General features: G+C 35.5%; 1 protein-coding gene across 5 annotated transcripts in view; it reads right to left on the bottom strand.

Moving 5' to 3' along the window:
* The window catches only part of DCAF6 (DDB1 and CUL4 associated factor 6), an 82,322-nt gene that overhangs the window by 52,588 nt on the left and 7,417 nt on the right, over positions 1-22,317 (bottom strand). For all 5 annotated transcript variants that reach the window (XM_065676465.1, XM_065676466.1, XM_065676470.1 and 2 more), the window contains 4 exons: positions 14,740-14,801; positions 7,758-7,850; positions 5,639-5,824; positions 647-760 (listed from right to left, as the gene is read on the bottom strand). In XM_065676465.1, the coding sequence (XP_065532537.1) occupies positions 647-760; positions 5,639-5,824; positions 7,758-7,850; positions 14,740-14,801 (455 nt within the window). The remainder of the gene's footprint in view (positions 1-646; positions 761-5,638; positions 5,825-7,757; positions 7,851-14,739; positions 14,802-22,317) is intronic.

Genomic DNA, 22,317 nt, shown 5'->3' with positions numbered 1-22,317 from the left:
ATAGGCAATTGTATTGAGGAAGAAAAAAGAAAGCAAGCCCTAAAATTTATAAATATGCACAAAACTGAGTAAAATTAATTTGGAGTAGTAGTACATACTTTGGCGCCAGTTTTTCTTCAATATTTAAACTGTTCCTGAAACCCAAACACAGTGGACACCACCAATACCTTACCTTCCAGAGAGTAATACCAGTGACTAATTTGGTCTAGTGTCATTCATTACCAAATATTTTCTCACACAAGGACAAATGACGCTTAGCAACACACAACTACAGATGATTTTGAAGGTTCATTTTCTGCCTCCAAATCTACACTTCATAGTAACTGAAGCAAACCAGACCAAGAGATTTAATTTCAACTAGAATCCTTTCTATCTGAAAATTCCTTTCTATCTGAAGCCTCACACCAAAGTTCATAAACAAAAAAAAAAGGGAGATATTAAAATTAAAATAAAATACATTAAAAAAAAAAGTGGAAAGAAAAAAGACTCCCAAAACTTTTTTTGTGTCTTGGGAAACATGTTGTCATCTCCACCAACGACCCTGAAATCTATTATTTCTAAAAGCCTTACCAGAATTCATATCCTATGTTTGTATGATGTACAGCTCTACATTTAGGTCATCTTTATTAAAAGATTTCACTCTTACATCTTTACAATCTTCCTTTGTGCAACTTGTTTTGATTCGAGTATCAAACCATCTTACAGTGCCATCTTCACCACAAGAGAGGAAAGTATAGGGATCATTTGGTACTGTCATAATCTGATAAAAAACAAAGGATTAAAAAAAAAAAAGTATTAGGACTTCCAGAAATACCATTAATTTGAAAATAAAAACATCAACATCTTGAGCATTAGTAAAGACTGATGCAATTATGACTCAAGTCAAATTTCCTATTGAAATAAAAAGGAAAACTGAAAAATTGCTGATGTTTCTTCATTTTCAAGAAAAGGTTTGAACTACTGGAATTAAAACAAACTATGGAATGTCACATAAGATTAAGTATTTCTAGGTCAAAATTTAGATATTTCTATTATCTTTTAATAAGGAACACATTTACTGCACTCAGGTTTCAGATAACTAATTAATTTGCTGCAATAATTTAACAGAAGCTCAGTTTATTCTCCATCAATTAACAGAAGACAGTAACAGACAAAACCCTCAGAAATCAGAATGACATGAAAATACTAGATGGCTTTCATTCCCATTGGGCCATTCCTTTACATTCAAACGCGTTCCCTGACGCACTGTGCATTAAAGGCTGTTACCAACCTACCACCTCCCTGCACTTAATTTATTTTTACTTCTTAAGAGAGCATGGCATTGCACCATTTTCCTGACCTCAGCCCTACTCAGACTGGGGAAGAGTCAGATGGAGTCTCGTATGCATGGCCTTACTCAAGAAGGCCTCCTTCAGATAAAATAAAAAAAGTAAACCATCATGTTAAAGCTGAATTCCAAAGGCCATTCACAAGACATCATGCTTTTACACTCTATCCTTTAAACACAAGGCAGAGAATGCTGTAGAAACTAGAAGTATTTTTCTTTTCACACACTTCCACTATTATCAATAACTTCATCAAAATTTATAAAGTACAAAAATCAGTATTAGTGTAATATGCTAATTCAACACAGAGCAAACGAGTGATTCTTTAATACTTTCTTACGTGATTATTTATTCCTCACTCCCCCAGTAAGGGTAATCTATGGATATCTGAGGTAAACTACAGATATCTGTAAATCTCCACCTAAAGTGGGATTACAAATGTAATCCCTGCAGGATTCAGCATTTCTTGTTGTAATACTCAGTATATTAACTGAGACAACGTGTGCTATGCCAAATCTTATTGCTGCCAAACAAGTTTAACAGACTGAACAAAGTTTTAATAACAATGGAACAATAAATGTTTAAACTATGACTATTATTCCTCAATAAATTAGCATTACGTATGGAAATCAGTGTTTTGCACTACCTGTTCACTCAAATTGATTTCATTACTGTAGTTACAGTTAGCTAACAATTGTTCTTCAATCCACCAAATACTTCAAGCATTTTCACTATATTTCAATTCAGACCTTTCATTTATATAATCTACTTTGTTCCAAGTTTGTTGCTGAATGTGGTATTTTAATACAGCAACCTCTTGTTTCTAGTAGCTGCATTTTTTTTTTGTTCATACTATTTCACAATACACATGCAGTAGTGCACTACATACATCCACTTGCACGACGGTTTTTATATACAGTATTTAAAAGCATACTAAGTACTTTATAAATGCAGAAATAGAGAAATCGAGATGCAACTACTCCAATTATTACTATATTTATGTTCAATAAATGCACATTTTAAATATATAAAATCCTTTTTCACTAAAAAATTGTTTTCTATTTAACTTTAAAAATATATAGCTATATTATTATACTGTATTGAAAATATGAAGATAAGTTATTCATAAAAGTATATTCTTTCTGAAATGCCATTAACATGAAGGACAATGTAAAGCATTTGGCCAAGTAAAAATTAACATGTAATGGCCTTCTATAAACAACAAATTCTTCAGAAACATGTTTCAAGAATTTCTCTCACCCTACTTATTCTGTTCTCTCCCAGAATTAAAAACAATTGTCCGATTCTCCCACAGTTTATAACCACTACACAAATTTCCACATTCTTCCACTTCAAGGAATGTTTTTGTAACATCTTGAACTGTCACAAACTCCAAGTTTAAAGCACAATATAAATTCAAGCCACACTCCCATTTAAAATTAATACCTCAGGGTAGACGATGTTAGCTTTTGTTATTTAGAGAATCCAATGAGTCAAAGTTCTGTATTTAATATGATGATGTGGTTACATACAGCTGGGCAGTAACGTCACAGTATCTTCCCACTCAGAAACCTCTCAGTGACAAAGTTGTGCTATGTCAGAAGCTGAAGCTATATCTCAGCCATTTGCTGAGAGATTTGCACTCTACTACACTTTCATATGCCAAGGCTCAAAAAAAGGTCTGCTATGTCACACAGTAATACATGTATTTAATGTTCAAGTATCAGATTTACGACACAGTAACAGAATTGATAATCTTTATAAAGTACCTTCCAAGATATTTTATATAAACCTGTCTTTTCAAAGACTTTTTGAAGAGAGCTCAGGTTTAGATATGTTAAAGCTCAGTGCAAAACAGGCTAAGAAAAATAACATCTAAAAGCGACACTGTTATTAAAACAGTCAATGTCATACAGGGGTTTTCAGATTCCTCCCATTAACGGTCTTTAAAAAAAAGTATCAACAACCAAAACAGTATCACATTACTGTCATTCAAAACAATACTGCCCTCTTGTTAACATTACTTGCTGAATAAAAGTCATTCCCAATACCGCCATTTTGACTGTGCAATATAGCAGTCAAACGTCCATATTCTCTTCAATTTATGGTTTCAAAGGAATTTACTATATTCATACAATTAGTTACTGTTCAGTTATAGCCATCCTATATGGACAGCAATGAAATTTGTAGCTTGATTTGCAGGGCTGTTGGGCTCTCCATATTTCTTCTAAAATATTTTTTCAACTCGTACTATCTGTTTTGACAAGTCTAATTTGTTGTACCTATGAAATTTATATTTTATCATCTGGTTTAGTAGCCCACAATGTGCATACCATCATCACTGAGGACACCACCCTGCAAAGAAACAAAGGTCATTCTTATATTACAGGTTATAAGTGTTACATTTTGGTATCTGTTACTACTCCTGACCCACAAGCACAATTGGCAACTGCCTTCATTGAATTTAGCCAGTTTGATCATTGGTTTGCAGCACCACCTGGTGTCAGGCATTTCATGCAATCAACCAACTGTTGGTCAACCCAAGCTCAGGCAGATCAAAACTTAAAGACACCCACAGTGGCTTCTCACTGTGATTTTTATGGTGTCACCAGCTCTTTCATTTGCTGCACTATGATCATCCCAGCCCACGACCCCAAACTTCACGCACTCAAACCAACTGCTCTAATGACACTTTCACCACTACCTTTATGTCTCCTTTGTACAGCATCCATAACCATTCTCTTGTTCTCAAATTCAAAACTCACAAGCTAAAAGGAAACAGAGGTACCACTTGAGCCAGTAAGTGGCTGTCCCTAAATCCTGCAGCCAGCCAGCAAGGGGTTTCCCTAGGAAATTACAATGCAAAGCCTGACAGACTTCTCAACACAGACATTTCAGCTTTAAGATGTAGCATCTCTGTCTCTCGATGTGCTTATAAGAGAGGTTTTATTTGAGATACAGAGAACATCCAGTCAACTTGCAGAATCTACTATATATAGTAAATTTGAGTGAGAACTCAGGCAGTTTGGAAACCATCAGGACTGATGCTATTTAAAGGAAAGTAGTTTCTCAATCAAAACAAATTTCAAAAATAAACGCAGACAATGTAAGCCTGGGATCCAGAATCACATTTGCAAAACTGTCTTAAACCCAGGCAAAACCAAACCAAAAACCACAAACCCAAGAAACAAAGTGAATACTACAAGGTTAGCTCAACTGATTTACAAAGTTACCCTGCAGATAGGAAGCGTTTTTGATAAAATCTTTAATGGAACACATGTAATTATAATCATAAGGATACTATTACTACATAATCAAAAATTGACTCTGGACATTTTCCTTTTTCACACAACCTTTTCACACCCCCTAGTTGGTTTTTTTTTTTTAGCATAGGTTTTTAAATATTTTGTTCACTTAACATACCAGGAAAAAATTTTAAAAGCTTACTATGAAATCTAAGCTAAATAGTTAAGAAAGCAATGAATTTGGGATTTTTTCCCCCTCTGTGTGTGTACTATGCTATTGTTAAAGCAAACAAACTCAAACCTGGAATACTTACAACCTGAGAAGGAAATAGCAGTAGTTTTTCCTACTTTAAGCACGGTAAGTTCTCCAAGCAGCATATTTTGCTGACATTAAAATAAACAGATCAATAAATCTGATTATCTTCCTAACTTAATTAACACTTTGCTTCTTCACTTGCCTATTTATAAGAACAAAACTTGCAATGGAGGATTGAAAACACTGGCTCTGAATTTACACAAAGAGTTAACCAGAATGCAAATGAGGAATTACATAAAACTGTAAAAACATTTTTCAGATTAAGTTATTCACACATGCTGAAATAAGCATTTCTTGGAAAAATTGTGAAAAAGGCATTGATGGTGAAAAGTTTTTTGGGGGAGGGGAAGAATAAAAATCAAAATTAAAAACACAACCACTGCCCCACCTCTCCCCCAAACCTATTTCAAAAAAGAAATTCACAGTAAAATCAGTATTGCTCTGCAGAGGATTCTTTCACTGAAGGTGTATTCAGCTATTATATTTGCAAAGAAAGTGGTCTTAATAGCACTACGTTTTGGAAAGTCTTCCATTTAATTTATTCAATATATTTCGATTTTAAATCCTACTCTAAGATTTAAAAAACAAAACCAAAACAAAACCCCCACAAAACAAACAAAAAAGCTAAAAGAAAGGTTCTTTAATTTTCACTGAAATAAAGCTCTCAGACATCTGGTTAAAATCTTGGGCAACAATACAAGAAAAGATGTGTTCCACCTATCTTAAAATTATCATACACTTTGGTGAGGTACCTCATAGGTAGTTCCATAGTGGCACGTATACTGGCATTGTCTGTTGGTCTCCACATCTTGTTCAATATTAGTGTAAAAAATGACTCCATCTCCAGAACAAGATACAATCTGTTTGTCATTGGTGCATGGTAAGAATTTTGCACTAAAAATATTGGCCCTGTGTCCTGAGCGAATGGTTGTTAAAACCTAAGGAAGAAATCAAAAAGAATGCTGTATCAGGTTAATATTTTCAAAGCAAATAACAAATGAGAAAATAATACAGACTCAAGTACTATAGAACATCAAGAATGTACAGGCTGCTAGTAATCTACAGTTTAATACAACAGAAAGAAGAAGCTGGTTTTATACAAGATTTCTTCTAAGAATAAGGCAGTTCTACAGAAGATATTCACTTATGCACTTGCACAAAGTAGTCTGCAAAATGGAAGGACTGGAATGCAACTCCCATGTTTTGTAAAATGCTAGTTACATATCACATCAGGTTTTTTTCCAAGTAAAACACTGGTCCAGACTGATATTGCAGCCAGCCAGCATGTCAGTGAGGAGAGATTTAGAAGATCTGAAATATCATGGGTCAAGAAAATAAGACATTGTAATACAAGCCAACTTTATAGAGCTTAAAAATTGATGGTACTCTTAAAAAGAACTCACTTTAAGAGAGAGAACCATATTTTTGACTTTGAAACCAGTCAAAAATAAATGAGCAGTTAAGAACATGGTTAAAGGGCAATAAACTAAAACTAGACTTAGTCTCAATAAGTGTCATTCATCTACAGTACAGCAGAGAAGCATATAATTTACTTCATCATCGTAGCTGGTTTTAAATGCTTTGTGATGATTCTTTGTATTTCCTAACATACTTCTTACTAGTCTACCAAAACTGAAAAAACCTGTGTACTAGTGAACATTCTCTTGTTACCTTATTTCTCCCATCTGCAGCATTTAAACCAACCATTTGTATTTTTCACCACTAATAGGAAAAAGATAACTAAGTTGTTTACAGTATAAAAATTACATCAAAATTCCCACTCAATTCAAAGAAAACATTATGCAGATGAAATTTCTCTGTCAGTGAAAGCTTACATTTAGTATTTCATGAGTGCTATTTCACACCTTTTGAACAATTCATACATATACAAACAAAACAAAAACCAAAACAAAACGAAAAAGATTAATAGTCTATCTATATAACCTGAAATATACACAAGATAAAAGCTGGCAGAGCTTTACCTCCAGTCAAAGCACAGCTCTTCAGGAAGGCAAAATTTTGTTGCCTCCATAACTTTCTATTCAAACTCTCTTCCATCATCCCAGTCACATATTTGATCTCCCCCTTCCTCATTTACTTTCTCAGCATGTCTTCAAGGGTTAGTTCTCAGACTCTGAGAAAGTGTGGAAGAAAGGACTTCACTTGAACATTGCTGCACAGCATCCCCAGCACTGGAGGACACAGTTCAGAGCATATGTTCTATCACACTATCACAGCAGCTCCTTAAAAAGCAAGGTGTGGAACACTGCTACTATGTGATGGATGCTAGCTGATGTTACTGGAAGCTATTCAACTGCATCACAACCCATGTGAGTGCAGAAGCAGAAAAGCAGAGACCTTTACAATACTTTCCCCTTCATAAGCCTGCTTCCCCTATTCCAGTTTAAATTCTTCTTTAGCCACACAAACACACACACAAGGCAATGTAATTTCAAATGGTAATAAAGTATTTTAATCAAGATTGGCGCTTCAACCACACTACAGAAAGACAACACAGTATATTACATACAGCAAAATGAAAACAGAAAAAATGAAACAGAAAACAATTTATCTGACTGTAAGATTTCACAAGAATGACTGAATCCTATTCCTAATTCTGACACTAATCTATTGTGAGACCATGTCCCTGTTATACTAGGCCATGTATCGTAAAATGGGATAATACCTATGTTACAAGGGATTAGAATACTAAGGCTTTAAAGCACTGTGAAGTTTTATTCACACTTATAAGCACTATAAAGTGCCTGATGTTATCTTTGTCAGGTAACAACTAATTACCTTGAAAAATGTCTCAATATCTTGAAAAATAATCTTATTGTAAAACTATTGAATATCCAGAAACAAGCCTACCTTTCTGCTGTAGGGATTACTAATTACCAGATTGGTGTCATCCGAACCAGACAAAATATACTCTCCTGTATCATTCCAGCAAATTGTGTTCACCTGTGTGAATGAACAACAAATTCATTTAGACTTACACTGATTTTCAGGATATTAAATAAATACCCATCCAACACTACATAAATAGGAGTTAACAAATTCAGTTGAAATAATGCTGTTTCTAAGCAGCTAGCACGAAAACAAAATAAAAATAAAAATTGTGTGTTTTTAAAACAAATTGATAAGGGAATCAATCACCTGCTTCACCTCTGGCATCTCAATATTTCCACTGCACCTGAGGAGTTCATCAGGTAAATTAAGCTAATAAGCTTTCTCAGAAAGGCGTCAGTAGCCAAAATTTTACATATTCAGGTGCTTTAATGTTTCAAATCTAGTCCACAGAGTTCTCTAAATTTGAACTGGAGGCCATCACAATGCTCTCCTTACTGTAACTTCACCATATCCAGATTGTGACCACCCATTTGTTTGTATACTTTTCAGTAACCACACCTTCTCAGGGATCATGTGAAAAGCATTGCAGAATCCATCCCAGATGCCTTTTGAGAAGTATGAGTATGCTGGGAAAAATTAATCCTACAGAGAGGTACAGAATTGCATTGGGAGAACTTTACAGTATATTTCCTTATCAATTCTCCTTTTCGCAGGACTGTTTGATAATGTGACAATGAAATAAAGCTGTAAAAGCACTCAAACTCCAGGAAGCTCAGAAAGTATCCTTGCAGTAACATGAGTTCAAGCAGCAGCTCATGCACAAGCACCAAAGACTGCATGCATGATCATTATTATTTCAAGTAGCCTCTAAAATAGCTTTAAGTGTCAAACTGCAGCCATCAGCATCTTCTGTTGGCTATATTCTGCTGGCAGAATAACTGCCTCAGGGTAATATATCAGAGTGAACTACATAATTAGTTAATATTCCACTTTGTTCTTTTCTTATGCCTTTTTTGATTCAAATGTCTCACTCTGAGCCCAAAAGACAAAAATCTTTTTGTTCAAAATAAATACACCCGTTTTAGTTACAATTTTAATCACAAGTTTAGTTAGGGTCCTTAACTAGGCAAAGTTGCAAAATCAGAATTAGCTTTTTTATGTGGTCATATGGGCAATGTCTTGACATATTCATTGAGAAGCTTTAAGAGAGATTTTGTGTTACAACAGGTATGCCTATGGCAGAGTTAGCTCAATGCTCAGCAGCAGTCAAATAATATTAGGAATCATTAGGAAATGCATAGAAAAGCAAATATCATTCTGTCAGTGTATACACATCCATGCCTAGCAAATTTGTGTCTTCCACACTCTGCAGTTTAGGTTCTTATCCCACTCCCATATTCTCCATTTCTACTAGTGCCCATGTGAAAAGAGAAATCACAAAAATTAATTACTAGGATGGTCATAGATATCAAACACCTTTTATTGCAGGAAGCAACAAATCTGTACTGCTCTGGGGAGGGGTTATGACAGAAGCGTATGAAATCATGAATGACATGGAAAATGAAACAATTTTCTGTGGATCTTTACAGTACAGGAAATGGAAGGCCTTCAATAAAACCACCACATGGCATTTTAATAAAATTGGAATTCATTGTTATGGAATGTCCTAAACACCAGAAGTGGGAAAATATATATATTCATCAAAGAAAAACAAAAAATGATCAGGAACAAAACCGCAACTTTCACCTCCCTCTGTCCGTTACAGTGTGACATATTCCCTAGAATACCCTTCAAGACTATCTGCTTGTCTCAACTGTCTCAGCTTTCCTCAGAAATTAGCACTGGCCACTCAGGACCAAGTTTTCAGTCTTGACTGAGTATTCATATGACCTTGCATGGCTGCTTTTATGATCTCATAACCCTGGCTGCCAACCACGAAGAACCATGCATTCTGCTAGCCCCCGGATCCATCTACCACTGAAGTAAGGTGTCCTGTCAAACACAGCACAGTACTACAGCTAGTGCAAACACAAAACCCAAGGAAGTTCATTTTCATCTACATTTCCTTTCAGGCAGAAAAATACTACCACTGCCCTAGAAAAACCCAAAATGCTGATACAAGGATATAAGAATAGAAACAAGAGAAAAATACTAAAAAAACAAGGAAGCTGCTAAAAAAATAAAAAATATAACGTAAGAAAGAAGAGCTAGCACAAAAATTAAACAATTAAGCAGGGTAGGTGTGTGGGTATGCATACAAAAACAAAATCTGAAGGGCAGCATAGCAGAGAAAGCAAAAGATGGAAAGAGGACATAATTATCTAAATTACAGCATCACAAGCCTACACAAGACATCAATCATTCTCCTTCTAAATTCTGATTTCATTGCACTGATTGCCTCAGTTGAGCAATTTCAGTACACCCCACCCAGGCTAAAGTTGCTTCAGAAAAAGTCCTGAAGATGACATAACCAAATGTATACTAAAGGTCTATAACTAAACAGGCTTTTTATTCTGTACCAGATCACCTTCTCAACATTACTATCAACAGAGTCTTTCACTGGAGTAAGCCTTCGTGTTTGTTTTTTTTACAGAAGACACCAACTTCACTGACTTTCTAGTAAGTGATCAGTCAATACACCACATTTCTCAGTGTTTAGTACAACCTATTGACAAACACTGAATAACCCCAATAAACATGCATATGGAGCACTAAAACCAGATGCTCGATATGAGCAGATTTAAAAAAAAAATAAAAGTTCTCAGGTTTCATTCCATAGTAGGAAACCCACTAGTAAAATAAACTGTAAAATAAGAACCAACTATAAAACTAACCAAAGGGGTATTCCATATCACAGCATGTCATGCCCAGTACATAAACCCAGGGGGGAATCACCCAAAAGGGACGGATCGCTGCTTGGTGGGGCTGGGTATCAGTCAGCAGGTGGTGAGCGATTGTATTGTGCATTACTTGTGTTTTCTGAGTTTTCGTTTCTTCTTTTGTTGTTTCCTATTGTTATCATTATTGTTGTTATTGGTATTCTATTATCATTATATTTTACTTTATTTTTGTTATTAGACTGTTCTTATCTCAACCCATGGGTTTTACACTCTTCCAATTCTCCTCTCCATTCCACCCTGGAAGGGGAAGGGAAGCGGGGGGTGAGCAAGCAACTGTATGGTACTGAGTCACTGGCTGGGTTTAAACTACGACAGCCACCCTGAAGGAGATGTATGGCACATAGGATATTTGTTTGTTACTGAACTAACTGTCATGAGAAGTTATTCCTCCAGATAATATTTTTCCTTTATTTCAAAAGGCAGTATTTGCTCATGTCAAAGGCTCCATACATGCATTCTGCAGTTCCACCTTCCTCAGCTTTCACGGGAACAGAATTGGGAGAAAAAATAAGCAATACATTTACTCCAATCTGATATAACTTAAGAGTTGCTTTTCCCTCTATTTTCCTCCCACTTAATCTCTGCTGGCCCAAATTGATTCTATTTCAAGATTTCTCCCTTGGATTTAGCGACTTCATACAGAAAGCATTTCACCCGACTCTAGATTTTGTCATCATCTTATGCTTCCTTTAGAGTAAACATGGAAAATGGCAACTTCTGGCATGCATATGACCTCACTGAATTGGACAATGTGAATCTTTCAACAAGATCCCTGGAAGGCTACAAGCAGACATCAATGATTCAGGAAACTAATTTAATTACTTTACATACTATTGCTAGAAACTGCTTCTTCAAATCAAGCGGAAAATTGTACTATTTCAAAGACAATGGTACCTAAACTCAGAGATGAAAATACTCAAAACAAAAAGGTACTATGGTAATATTACTGCTACATAAGCACATACACTTGAAGTAATCAATAGAACTATTCCTTACAAAGATATTGTACCTAAGTATGATTATATATAGTTGTATTTCCCACAGGATCTCTCTTCGTGTAACATAGATCAAATGGTAGGTAGGAAGTTGGAATTTACTTTTATCCTCAATTAGAAAAGAAAATTCTTGCCTTAAGTTGTCCACCGTGTCCAATTACACAGCTTGCTTTGTACAGAAAATACAAGTCACAACTTATTCCACAGAAGAATGCAAATCTTTTTAACTTAAAAACACAACACACACACCCACACACCCCCCCAAACAAACTAAGCCCCACCCTCCAGCCCTCCGGAAAAAAACAACCATGTCAAGATAACCAAATCCAGAAACACCTTATGAAGACACCTATGGCATTCATTCCTCCCTCATGAAATACATGCTGATTCAGCAACTGGGGAGGGGGGAAGACATTAGTCATGATCATTTACCATTGATGGCATAAGCATTTTAATCAGCAAGAGCATTGTAATTTCAATTACTTCTATTTCACTGATTTTTTTTCTAAGCAAGAAGAAACTCTACTGAATTGTTGTTAGCTATAAAAGATTCAAAAAAAAAAAAAAAACACCACATAGTAAATGAGGTAAGAACTCCTAATACCCCATTCTTTAAAGGTGGATAGTTCTGAGCAAATTTAACTTCTAAAGACAGTTTTAAAATTGTAGCACTGTTTTAAACACCTACGTATAGTGCTACAAGTTCACAATTAAAACATTTTCCACCCACTAAACCAATAAAGTTAGGCCACATGTTAAAGCATACTTTAAAAGCTAATGCAGTCAATTCGAAATGAATTTTCAAATACATTATCCACCAGGTAGGTCCAAGCAATACCAAACAGATAATACCAAATTTGCAATCTCTGTTACATGACACAGAGGAGGTTAACTAAAATAGAGAACAAATTCAGCCAATTTTTAACTAGCAGCGAAGAAATACTATTGTCATGTCATGTCCCCTGTGTTACAAGCAAAAATTACTATTTTTACAAAATACAGAAAAAAATATTAAAAAACCCCAACCAACTTCAGAAAACCAACTTGAAAAATTTCAGCTAAGAAGAAAAGAAATTCTATATTAAAAATCACTGTTACAATCTTTAATAAAAAAAATTAAAAAATAAATAACTTTCTACACATAGAATCATAGAATAGTTTGGGCTTGAAGAGACCTTACATTGTCATTCTTAAAACATTTCCTGAAAAAACCTGGCAATTAATGCTTTTATTTTTTTTTTTTTTTTTTAAGTCAAACACCATCTGTACCAGAACATTAAACTTAATGGTAGCTAGTACAACAAAAGCAGCTGAATTTTTACATACAGCAATTCTAATCCTTGCCTTTTCAAGACTTTGTAGCCCCTCAAAAGCATATGTAAGTTAAAAATCATACTTCTGATCTCAAGCCAAAAGGCTAGATTTTATTAACACTTTTCCTTCAAAAGTACTGTGCTAATTAACAATTATAACACACCTTAATTTAAACCTACAAGTGCAAGTAACTCAAGATAAGTCTTTACATTTGAGCATCTTTTGAAACACACATTAAAGCAGAAAATTTACACTTTTTATAGCATATCTAGTGTCCTTTCACTTTTCTGGTACCTTGTACAACAAAGACAATGCTTTAAACATCAAAAATTCCTGCTGTTTGCCAAAGAAAATATGGCAATCTCTTTGCCCTGTACCTAGCAGAATATGACTTTCAGTATCTGGACCACTTTCAGTAAGTGCATAAGCAATATTTCAAGTTATGTTAATGCCTTTCAGGGAAGGCTTATTGTCACAGAATCAGAATCAATGGTTCAGATTGGAAGGGACCTTAAGAACATCTGGTTCCAGCCCTCCTCCATAGGCAGGAACGCCTCACTCTAGACCATGTCACCTAAGGCTCTGTCCAACCTAGCCTTGAACACTGCCAGGGGTGGAGCTTTCACCATTTCTCTGGGCAACCTGTTCCAGTGCCTCACCACCCCCACAGTAAAGAACTTCCTTATGTATAACCTGAAGTTTCCCTGTTTAAGTTTAAACCTATTCCCCCTTGTCCTGTTGCTACAGACTCTTTGTAAGGGACATTCTCCAGAACTCTTGTACGTTCCCTTCAGATACTGGAAGGCTGCTATGAAGTCTCCACACAGCTTCTCTTCTCCAGGCTGAACAGCTCCAACTTTCTCAGCCTGTCTTTGTATGGGAGGTGCTCCAATCCCCTTATCATCCCTGTGGCCCTCCTCTGGACTTGCTCCAACAGCTCCATGTCCTCATTATGCTGGGACACCAGAACTGCACACAGTACTCCAAGTGGGGTCCCACAAGAGCCAAGTAGAGGGGCAGGATCTCCTCCTTTGACCTGCTGGTGGTGCTCCTTTTGATGCAGCCCAGCACATGGATGGTTTCTGGGCTACAAGCACACACTGAAGCCAGCTCGTGTTCAGTTTCTTATCAACCAAATCTCCAAGTCCTTCTCAGGCTGCTCTAAATCTCTTCTCTGCCCAATCTGTAGCTGTGCTTGGGATTGTCCCGACCCCAGTATAGGACCCTGAACTTCACTTTGTTGAACTCCATGAGGTTGGCACTGGCCACCCCTCCTGCACGCCAAGGTCCCCTCTGGATGGCAATTTTGGATTTTATTGTCTCTTTAAATAAGCATGAAGTAGTTGATAATCTTCTTTTTAGATTTGGAGAATAAATCATTCAAAATACTAACATAGCTTTAAAGTAAAAAAAAAAAATAAATAAATAAATATATATATATATACACATCTATATCTTAACATAGCACAAAACTATTAAAAGATTCCATTTAAAGATTTAATGTGAGCTCTAGCTGAAAAGACAAACATGTGTTTTCCTGGCACAGAAGATCAATTCATTCAGCAGTGGGCCCCAGTATTAAGGTACAGGAATGGTATTTTGTTTTGCTTCAAAGGTAAAGTGTCAGATGCTTAAAAAGAAAAATATCTAGAGAATTCAGATGTAGGTCTCAACAAGCAGTGTTTCCCAGCTCAGCTTTGATATATGGTATTTGCACTTTTAAGTTTAGGAAATATTACTGTGGCAACAAAATCACAATTTAACATCTTCTAACAAGCAAAAGTGACTTACACATCCATCATGCACATTCAAGGTTGCTTCAAGTTTTAATCTTTGAATAAATTCTCTTCTCCCTGTGAAGAAAAACACTAATTATATACTCTTTAAAAAAAAAAAACAATAATACTGAAGAAGTAATGAAGACCCTGCTAACAGGTACCAATGGGCAAAAACCTAAACAATAAAGAACCAGAATACAAACATAAATTTTGAAACAGTTCATATGGTTCTCATTTTACAAACAATAAGACAAGCATCACATTTGCTAGCTCTTCCATCACCTCTAATAAGAGTGCAGAAATGGCAAAATGAACATTTCACAAGTTCACACGCTGAAGCTTCCTCTAAAACTAATAGTTATCAAGCAGAAAAATAGCCATTTGGTTAACTTAGCTGAAAACAAGTATACCCGTTCAAGAAGTACGGTTTTTTTGTATTGGAATATAAAGAAGAATGTGTTTGGGTCTCAGGTAGAAAGTAAAATGCGGTTTTGAAATTTCAGCAAGGAACTGGAAGTTGATCTTCCAAGCATTATCTACAACTCTGCATCTCCTCTTAAACCAGAGAAAACCCAACTTCAACATCATTGTTAGTGTTGCATTTTGAAAAGCAAAACTGAAGGCCAGTACCATTCCATTTGATACATACTTAAGGGCTAAAACACAAAGGAAACCTTTGGAAAGGGGGCGTGAAATGAAGAGATGAAGTAGAAAAAGGAAATCTACACATGTATATCAAGTAAGGCAAGGACCCAGGAACTTTATGTCCTTATTCCTTATATACAGGCTTACTTACCACTGCACTTAAAACCACTAATGCACTATACAAATGAAGAAGAAAAAATAAATTATACTGAAAACAGTGTAGTCTTTCATGAACTATATGTTTAAACAAATAGCTTCAACTTTCATTTAAGAGTGCCCTCGTTTTATGAAAACAGGTTATAGTGAACCTAATAATTCCCAGAGAGCACTTTCAGAAAATAAAAACACTTACTATAAGCATAAACTTTTTATTTAAATCCTAAAAGCACTTAAACTCAAGGACATTATCTCTTTGCCCTGTGTTTGTACAACTTTCAGAACAAAACTCCAGGCATTAGACTGCAGACCTGTTAAATAGGAAACCTACTAAATTCACACAGAATTAGCCTTCTTGCCTTCCTCTGACAAAACTAGAGTCAGGAAAAGAAGAACTGCAAACAGAACTCTTTCCACATATGAAAGTCCTACAGTTCTGAACTTGTCTTGGTTCAGCACAAGGCAGAAGCATTTCAGAGCCCAGTATCACCTCTGGCACTGTAGAAAAAATTTGGAAAAGTAATTTCTCCTCTCTCCATTTGTTTCCTCTTAATACCTTTTATTTGTCACATATACTGCCAGGACTGAAAAAGAACACCTGATATCCATACCTGGTCCCTCACAATCATAGACTGCCACATCACAACCCTCAGACTGAGAAGCAGGCGCTGAACATCCCTGCCACACTCCTTCAAAGACCAGGAAACCCTTCAAGCAGTACCAACTCCTGCAGGTACACCAGCACCTCGTCCAATGCTCATTTAGCTTTCCCTGCTTGAAAAGGCATATTTTGGAACCTAGTTTTTTGCTGGAACTATAGAGGTCACCTCCAAAGTTCAAAACTGCTCATAATACACCTCAAGTACCACATTACATAAGCATCATAATTTGGCAAAATTGTTTTTTGTTTTTAAGAGGAAGTACTGACCGGATGCAATGGTTATAGAGTGCTTGCTTTTAAAACACACATAATCTAGCTTTAAAAAGATAAAAAGCATATTCTTTTATACCCCATTTTATAGACATTGAAACTGTGATATCTCAGAAGTACTACAATTTCCATTAACAAGGAAAGCCATCATTAGAGAGACATTAAAATAACAATCTTAATGTTACGCACCATACACTATTACCAAGAATGCGTATATTCTTGAATTGGGAATACATCTACATAGTACACTACTCTTTACCACTGTTCCTTATCCGTTTTTCCCCGTAAGGGACAGATTTTGAACTTAGGTCCTTAGCAGATGGTTTATTGTACTTTTCATTAAAATCCTACTTTTTTATTCAAATGATATGTGTATTTTCAATGGAGGATGCTATTTTCAGATCAATTTGATTTCTACAACACTTGCTTGTACGTAAATGTGAATACTGAGTTAGAAATACCACTTGCTGTATGCTTATGTATCACTTTGCGTAATAGAAACCTAAAAATTTGCTTTTAGGGTACAAGCAAGAAACAGTAAATGTGCTCTAATCACATTTTGGATTGTAATTTTTATTTTCTTAAAGAAGTCTATTGACAAAATTAGATACGAGCTAACTTCTTGGTTTTGTTAGATTAGGATTTTTTGGTCTTAAGAACAAAGTAGCTATGCAAGTTGCATTAAAAGTTTACATCGAAATACAAACATATAGTTTCTCTTACACTTTCACTCCTCCATTTGAAACACGAAAAAAATAGGATTGCACATGCTCCCATATGTAATTTGTTACATACATGATTAGTTATCATGTGATCACTATTTATGTAAGTACTGAGGGAGGAAATAAATACAAGCAAAACTACAAGCAAAAAACTAAGCCAAACTCAGTGAGTTTCCTTATTCCCTGAAGTGAAAAGAGGGCAAGAGTCAAACAGCTTAAATGTTTTGCCTCAGAGAACCTTCCTACTTGTTAAAGTACTAAAGCATGATAATACAACTGAATGGATTGATTCTAGCTTATCATTTAAAAATAGAACCACCAGATCCTGAATGTTTTTATTTCTAAAATAAAAAACAGAACTACTCAAACTGATCTGAAGAAAATACCGTCTCTGCATTTGATGCTGTTAAAAGTTGAGTAAAGTCAGTACATCTGTGTTCTTTGTACTTCAGCAATTACTTCCACAAGTTCACAGGTTTGGCAAAAAAAGCTCAGCAATAAGTACTAGAGCTTTCTGATATTTGTGTCACCAGAACGTTTTTGTCACTTATTCAGAAAAGCAGTAATAGATCCCTGTTTGTCAAATGAACATTAATTTATGTCAAGCTGGCTCTTCCCAAGGCCAAGTCCCTTAGTGCTACCTTACTGTGACATTTGGAATGCCCTAGTTTAAAACTGAAATGGAGCCAGCTTCTGTTCCCAATGCAGAGCACATGTTATCTTGCACTCTAAGCACATTTAAAAACTACTCTTGATTTTCCAGAGTAGAAAACCAGCTATTTCTGAAGCCACTCCATGAAAAGATGGTGAGTCCAGTTCATTTGTATGTAGAAAAAAATCTTTATATATTTCTGGACTGACTATGTCAAACTCCGCAGAATGAGCCAATGTAACTTTCAATCGACGTCTCGATCAACGTCTCAACATGCTGCTTATCCAGCAAACAGAATTTTCCAAACACCTTACAGTAAACAGAACTATACACAACATCCACTGAATTAACCTTCCTCAAGCTATGTTAAAATTCTTGAAGATTAATTAAAATTTTAAAATACATTTGTTAGGTACATAGACTGACAGTGGCCCCATTTTATAGATGCCAAAACTGTGACACAGGAAGCTGAAGCAATTTATCAAAGAAAGAGTGAATCAGAAATACTGTCAAAAACCAAATCCACTGGAGTGACCTCCAGTATTTTGATCAAGGTTCTGTGTTGCATTTCCTTACTATTCTGTAGTATTGTATAAATGCCAAAATATGATAGCTCTTGGTTCTGTCAAGGTTTACAAGATTACCTTTCAAGTTACTTTGAACAACTATTTCATTATTGTTTCAGATCAAAACAGATAACCCAAATTTTTCTCTGCTCTTAATCATACATCATCAAGCCCGAAGGTCTGAACACTATATGGAAAACCCAAAATATTTGCCTTTTTATGAAAAGACTTAATTGTCATTTCAATAGGTAAGAGCTTCGCTACTCAACAACTAGCATCAAACAACTTGACGCTAATCAAGCTTGCACTCAAATCCGAAGATAATATTATGAAGCTTACTCTGAAGTGTAAGAAACACAAAACTTTCACTTCTATTATACTAACACTAAGACAGAAAGTATGGAAGACAAGACACTATACTCTGAATTACAATTCAGCAAGCCTATCATATATCCTGTTGAGTATATTAATATAAAATTTGATCTCAAAAGAAACACAAAGAGATTGGCTAAAGTATAAAAACAAAGTTCAGCAATGCTATATGGTTTAAGATAATTAATAAGCATTTTGGAAAAGACTTCTGTCTAGGTGTGCTTCTACCAAACCTGAAAGAGTAAGTTACTACAGGTAACAGCACAGATAAGATTTGTTTGCATTAGTAGCAATGTCTATAATTAATTAGCAAACATTTTTCACATACTAAAAGTACCCACTCATGAATGTAAGCTTCCACTGGGCTTCATCACTGGTAAGACCACAAGCCTTTGAGCTTTAAACCAATATGTTTAATTTTTGTTTCATATTTACCTAATGTTTTATGTTTGAAAAATACATAATACATAAAATTCCACTGTATTAATACCAAATTTTAAGGTGTTCTCAGTAGCAAAAATGTAGCATAAAGCACAACTACCTGTCTTAGCAAAGGCATTTTATCTGCATATTCCAAATACTAGCTTTTGAGTGTGCTATGCTGACTAATACTAAGCAGATTTCATTCACAAGTACATCATATTCTGACTTTTTTATATTATGGCACTAATATTTCTAATTTCTACAGAGCAGAGGACAAAAATCCATGTGATAAAAAAAACCAGAAGCTGTATCTATGTAAAAGACAACTAAAGACAAAAAGATAGCACCTTACTCTTCTAAACACAAAACTATCTGATATAGCTTAAGTGTGATTAATCGGATGTATGATTAACCAAATGCAAAAGCATCTTCTGTTTTCTCCACCAGCGCTAAAAATATGTCTCCCCAAGTAAACAACTTGAAGTTCTAAAAGATACACCAACACAAAACTGAACAGTCATCAGATTTAGAAAAATACACCTGAGCCCCGTTTTCTTCTCATCAAAGGAGGCTTCCATTAACTGAAGGCAAAAAGAAGTATTATGCAGTGTTGTTGGTTTCAGTGTGTCTTTGGAAATATTGTTCTCTCAAAAGTCCTCATCTGAAATAGTATGTGCAACAGTAACATATGTTGAATTTTTTTTTTTTTTTTTAAATGGTATTAACATAGTAACCCAGGCAATCCTTACAACACTTCGGGAAGTACACATCACATCAGGTATTCTGGTTTATTTTCTCAAGTGCTACTTACCTGTGTAACACCCAAGGTGATTTAGGAGCTCTACTTCTCAGCAAGAACAGACTAAGAAGCTGAAACGGGTACGACTCTGCCCCAGCATGAAAGTTAAAGACTGCTAGCAGCAGAACTATGATCTATCATCTCCAAGCACTCAGGCAAAATGAATACTGGAACATGGAGAATCACTGGAACCTGCTCTTAAGAGAAGCACATTTCTAGTAGACACATCCTCTTACGGCTGAAGATGTGTGCGCCCAATACTGCTGCCAGTCCTCCCATTATGTGTCTATCACAGGCTACTGCTTCATCAAATCAGCCAACAGGACTGTGCACATGAATATCCCATAGCCCATTTTGGACAAAATGGTCTAGGACCAATAAAAGCCTGCTATTTGAAATTGTTTAAGCTAATTCAATACTCATGTTAAAAAATATTAAGAAGCGATTAAATAGAAGCTTACACCAGCATATCTAAAGAGACATGTCTTCTAGCAAAAAAAGCACAGACTGCCTTTCCCACAAGGATGGCTCAATGAAACTGAGAATTTGCACAAGGCAGAACTGAATTAAAGCATTTATTATTCTGCACTCCTACCTAATCAAACATATCATTTAATCCTGGGTACTACTGGAATTATACACTGCCAGGTTTGGGGGAGGATGTGAAATTGATATAGACATACACACCATAACAGATACAGGTATATCACCCCCTGAGATTACAAGCATAAACACTTGGAAATTGACAAGGAGTTTAAAGATAGATGACATGAGAAGTTAAGCTAAGGCAGAAATCTGAGTCTTAGTAGTAGATGGCTGTGGAGTTCACACTGTGACATAAATTGAATTATCATTGAGCATTTGAAAACAAATGAAAAAAACTTACTTTTAAAAGTTTTGTTGCATTAAGCTATACGTATTCATCCAAAGAACCCTGTTGTTTAACTCAAGAGTCTCCATTTTTTAGAGTTTTCAGGACATAGCAGTGTTTCTAAAATAAAAACAAATTAAAAGGGAACCGTATTTTTCCTCATTTCCTAGGAAAGGTAAACAATGGAAACACATAATAACAAACCCACGTAACCTAAACATATCTGAATCAGCAACTCGCTAAGCCCTAAAGACAAAAATGCTGCGACTTGCACTTAATCAGTGAAAAGTCCAGCTTTTTTCGAAGGCTGGCATACTTTAAATCTGATCTTTACTGCTAGGCAGGACTAGTCTCAAGTGTCAACAAGCTCTTGATACATGATCAGTTATAACCCACTAGACTATTTTGGGGACGTTCAAGGATAGAAGATCACGAATCACACGCAAAGTCACAAGAACTCACAGCATTGCTGTGCAACAAATTCAAAGTGACTAAACACAGAGATTCTTACTCTAATGGAGTTAATGGAAGCAAACCAACTGGAAGAAGGATACGGGGAAAATAGACACTTTAAAAACAAGAGAGAAAGATCTCAAATGATCCCACATATGAGTGCCTCAACCTGAAATACAAATCCAGTACATGCAGCACACAACTTGTTTTTGCAGCAAGAGACAGCTTTCATGTATCCAAAGCTCATTACTACAAGATCAAGGTGCAACTTAACTCTGAAGCTGTCTGACACACTCAGCATCAAAACATTGGCAGTTATTTACAAAGCAAATACATTCTTTGTACAAAGATTGTATTTAAAAGCATAAATGTAAATTCAATGAAATACTGCAATCAAAAATTAAAAGATACTTAAAGTGCACCTAAATCTCCAGCTGTTTGCATGAGAACCCTGAGACGTGAAAGGATATAAAGCAAATACATTTGCATTCTAAGACTAATTCAAATAATATAATTATATATGCAAAGCCTTGGGACTACAACACACATACATGCATACTCTGCAACCATTAACACACATAATTATTGTTTACTGCACAGATACTACACATAAGGTTAACCCCTTAAAACAAAAAGCGTATCTGTGTAACTCGGCCTCTGGCAAGCAAAGCTGGCAAAACTGCAGACAGCATGAAAGGCCCATTGAACTTCTGAAGAAGATCAATAATCTGATACACCTGTACCTATTTTTGATCATTTCCTTCTAGTCCACTGAAGCTGTATTTGTGTTCAATGCTGGAAACCCCCCTTTCATTAATGTTTTTATGCTGTATGTCAAGATACAACAGCACCAAAAAAGTTGGTGACTTAGGAAATTCAAAATCAAAACTCAGTAAGCAGGTTCATATAACACCTGATATAGACAGTACTATAAAATTAAAAAAATAAAGAGATGAAAAACCAAAACCCCAAAAATCAAGTTTCAGCAAGGCAATTCCACC

The sequence above is a fragment of the Lathamus discolor genome, chromosome 4, assembly GCF_037157495.1.
Source record: "Lathamus discolor isolate bLatDis1 chromosome 4, bLatDis1.hap1, whole genome shotgun sequence".
Taxonomy (NCBI): Eukaryota; Metazoa; Chordata; class Aves; order Psittaciformes; family Psittacidae; genus Lathamus; species Lathamus discolor.
The sequence above is the reverse complement of the archived record's forward strand: the minus strand, read 5'-3'. Positions and strand labels throughout refer to the sequence as shown.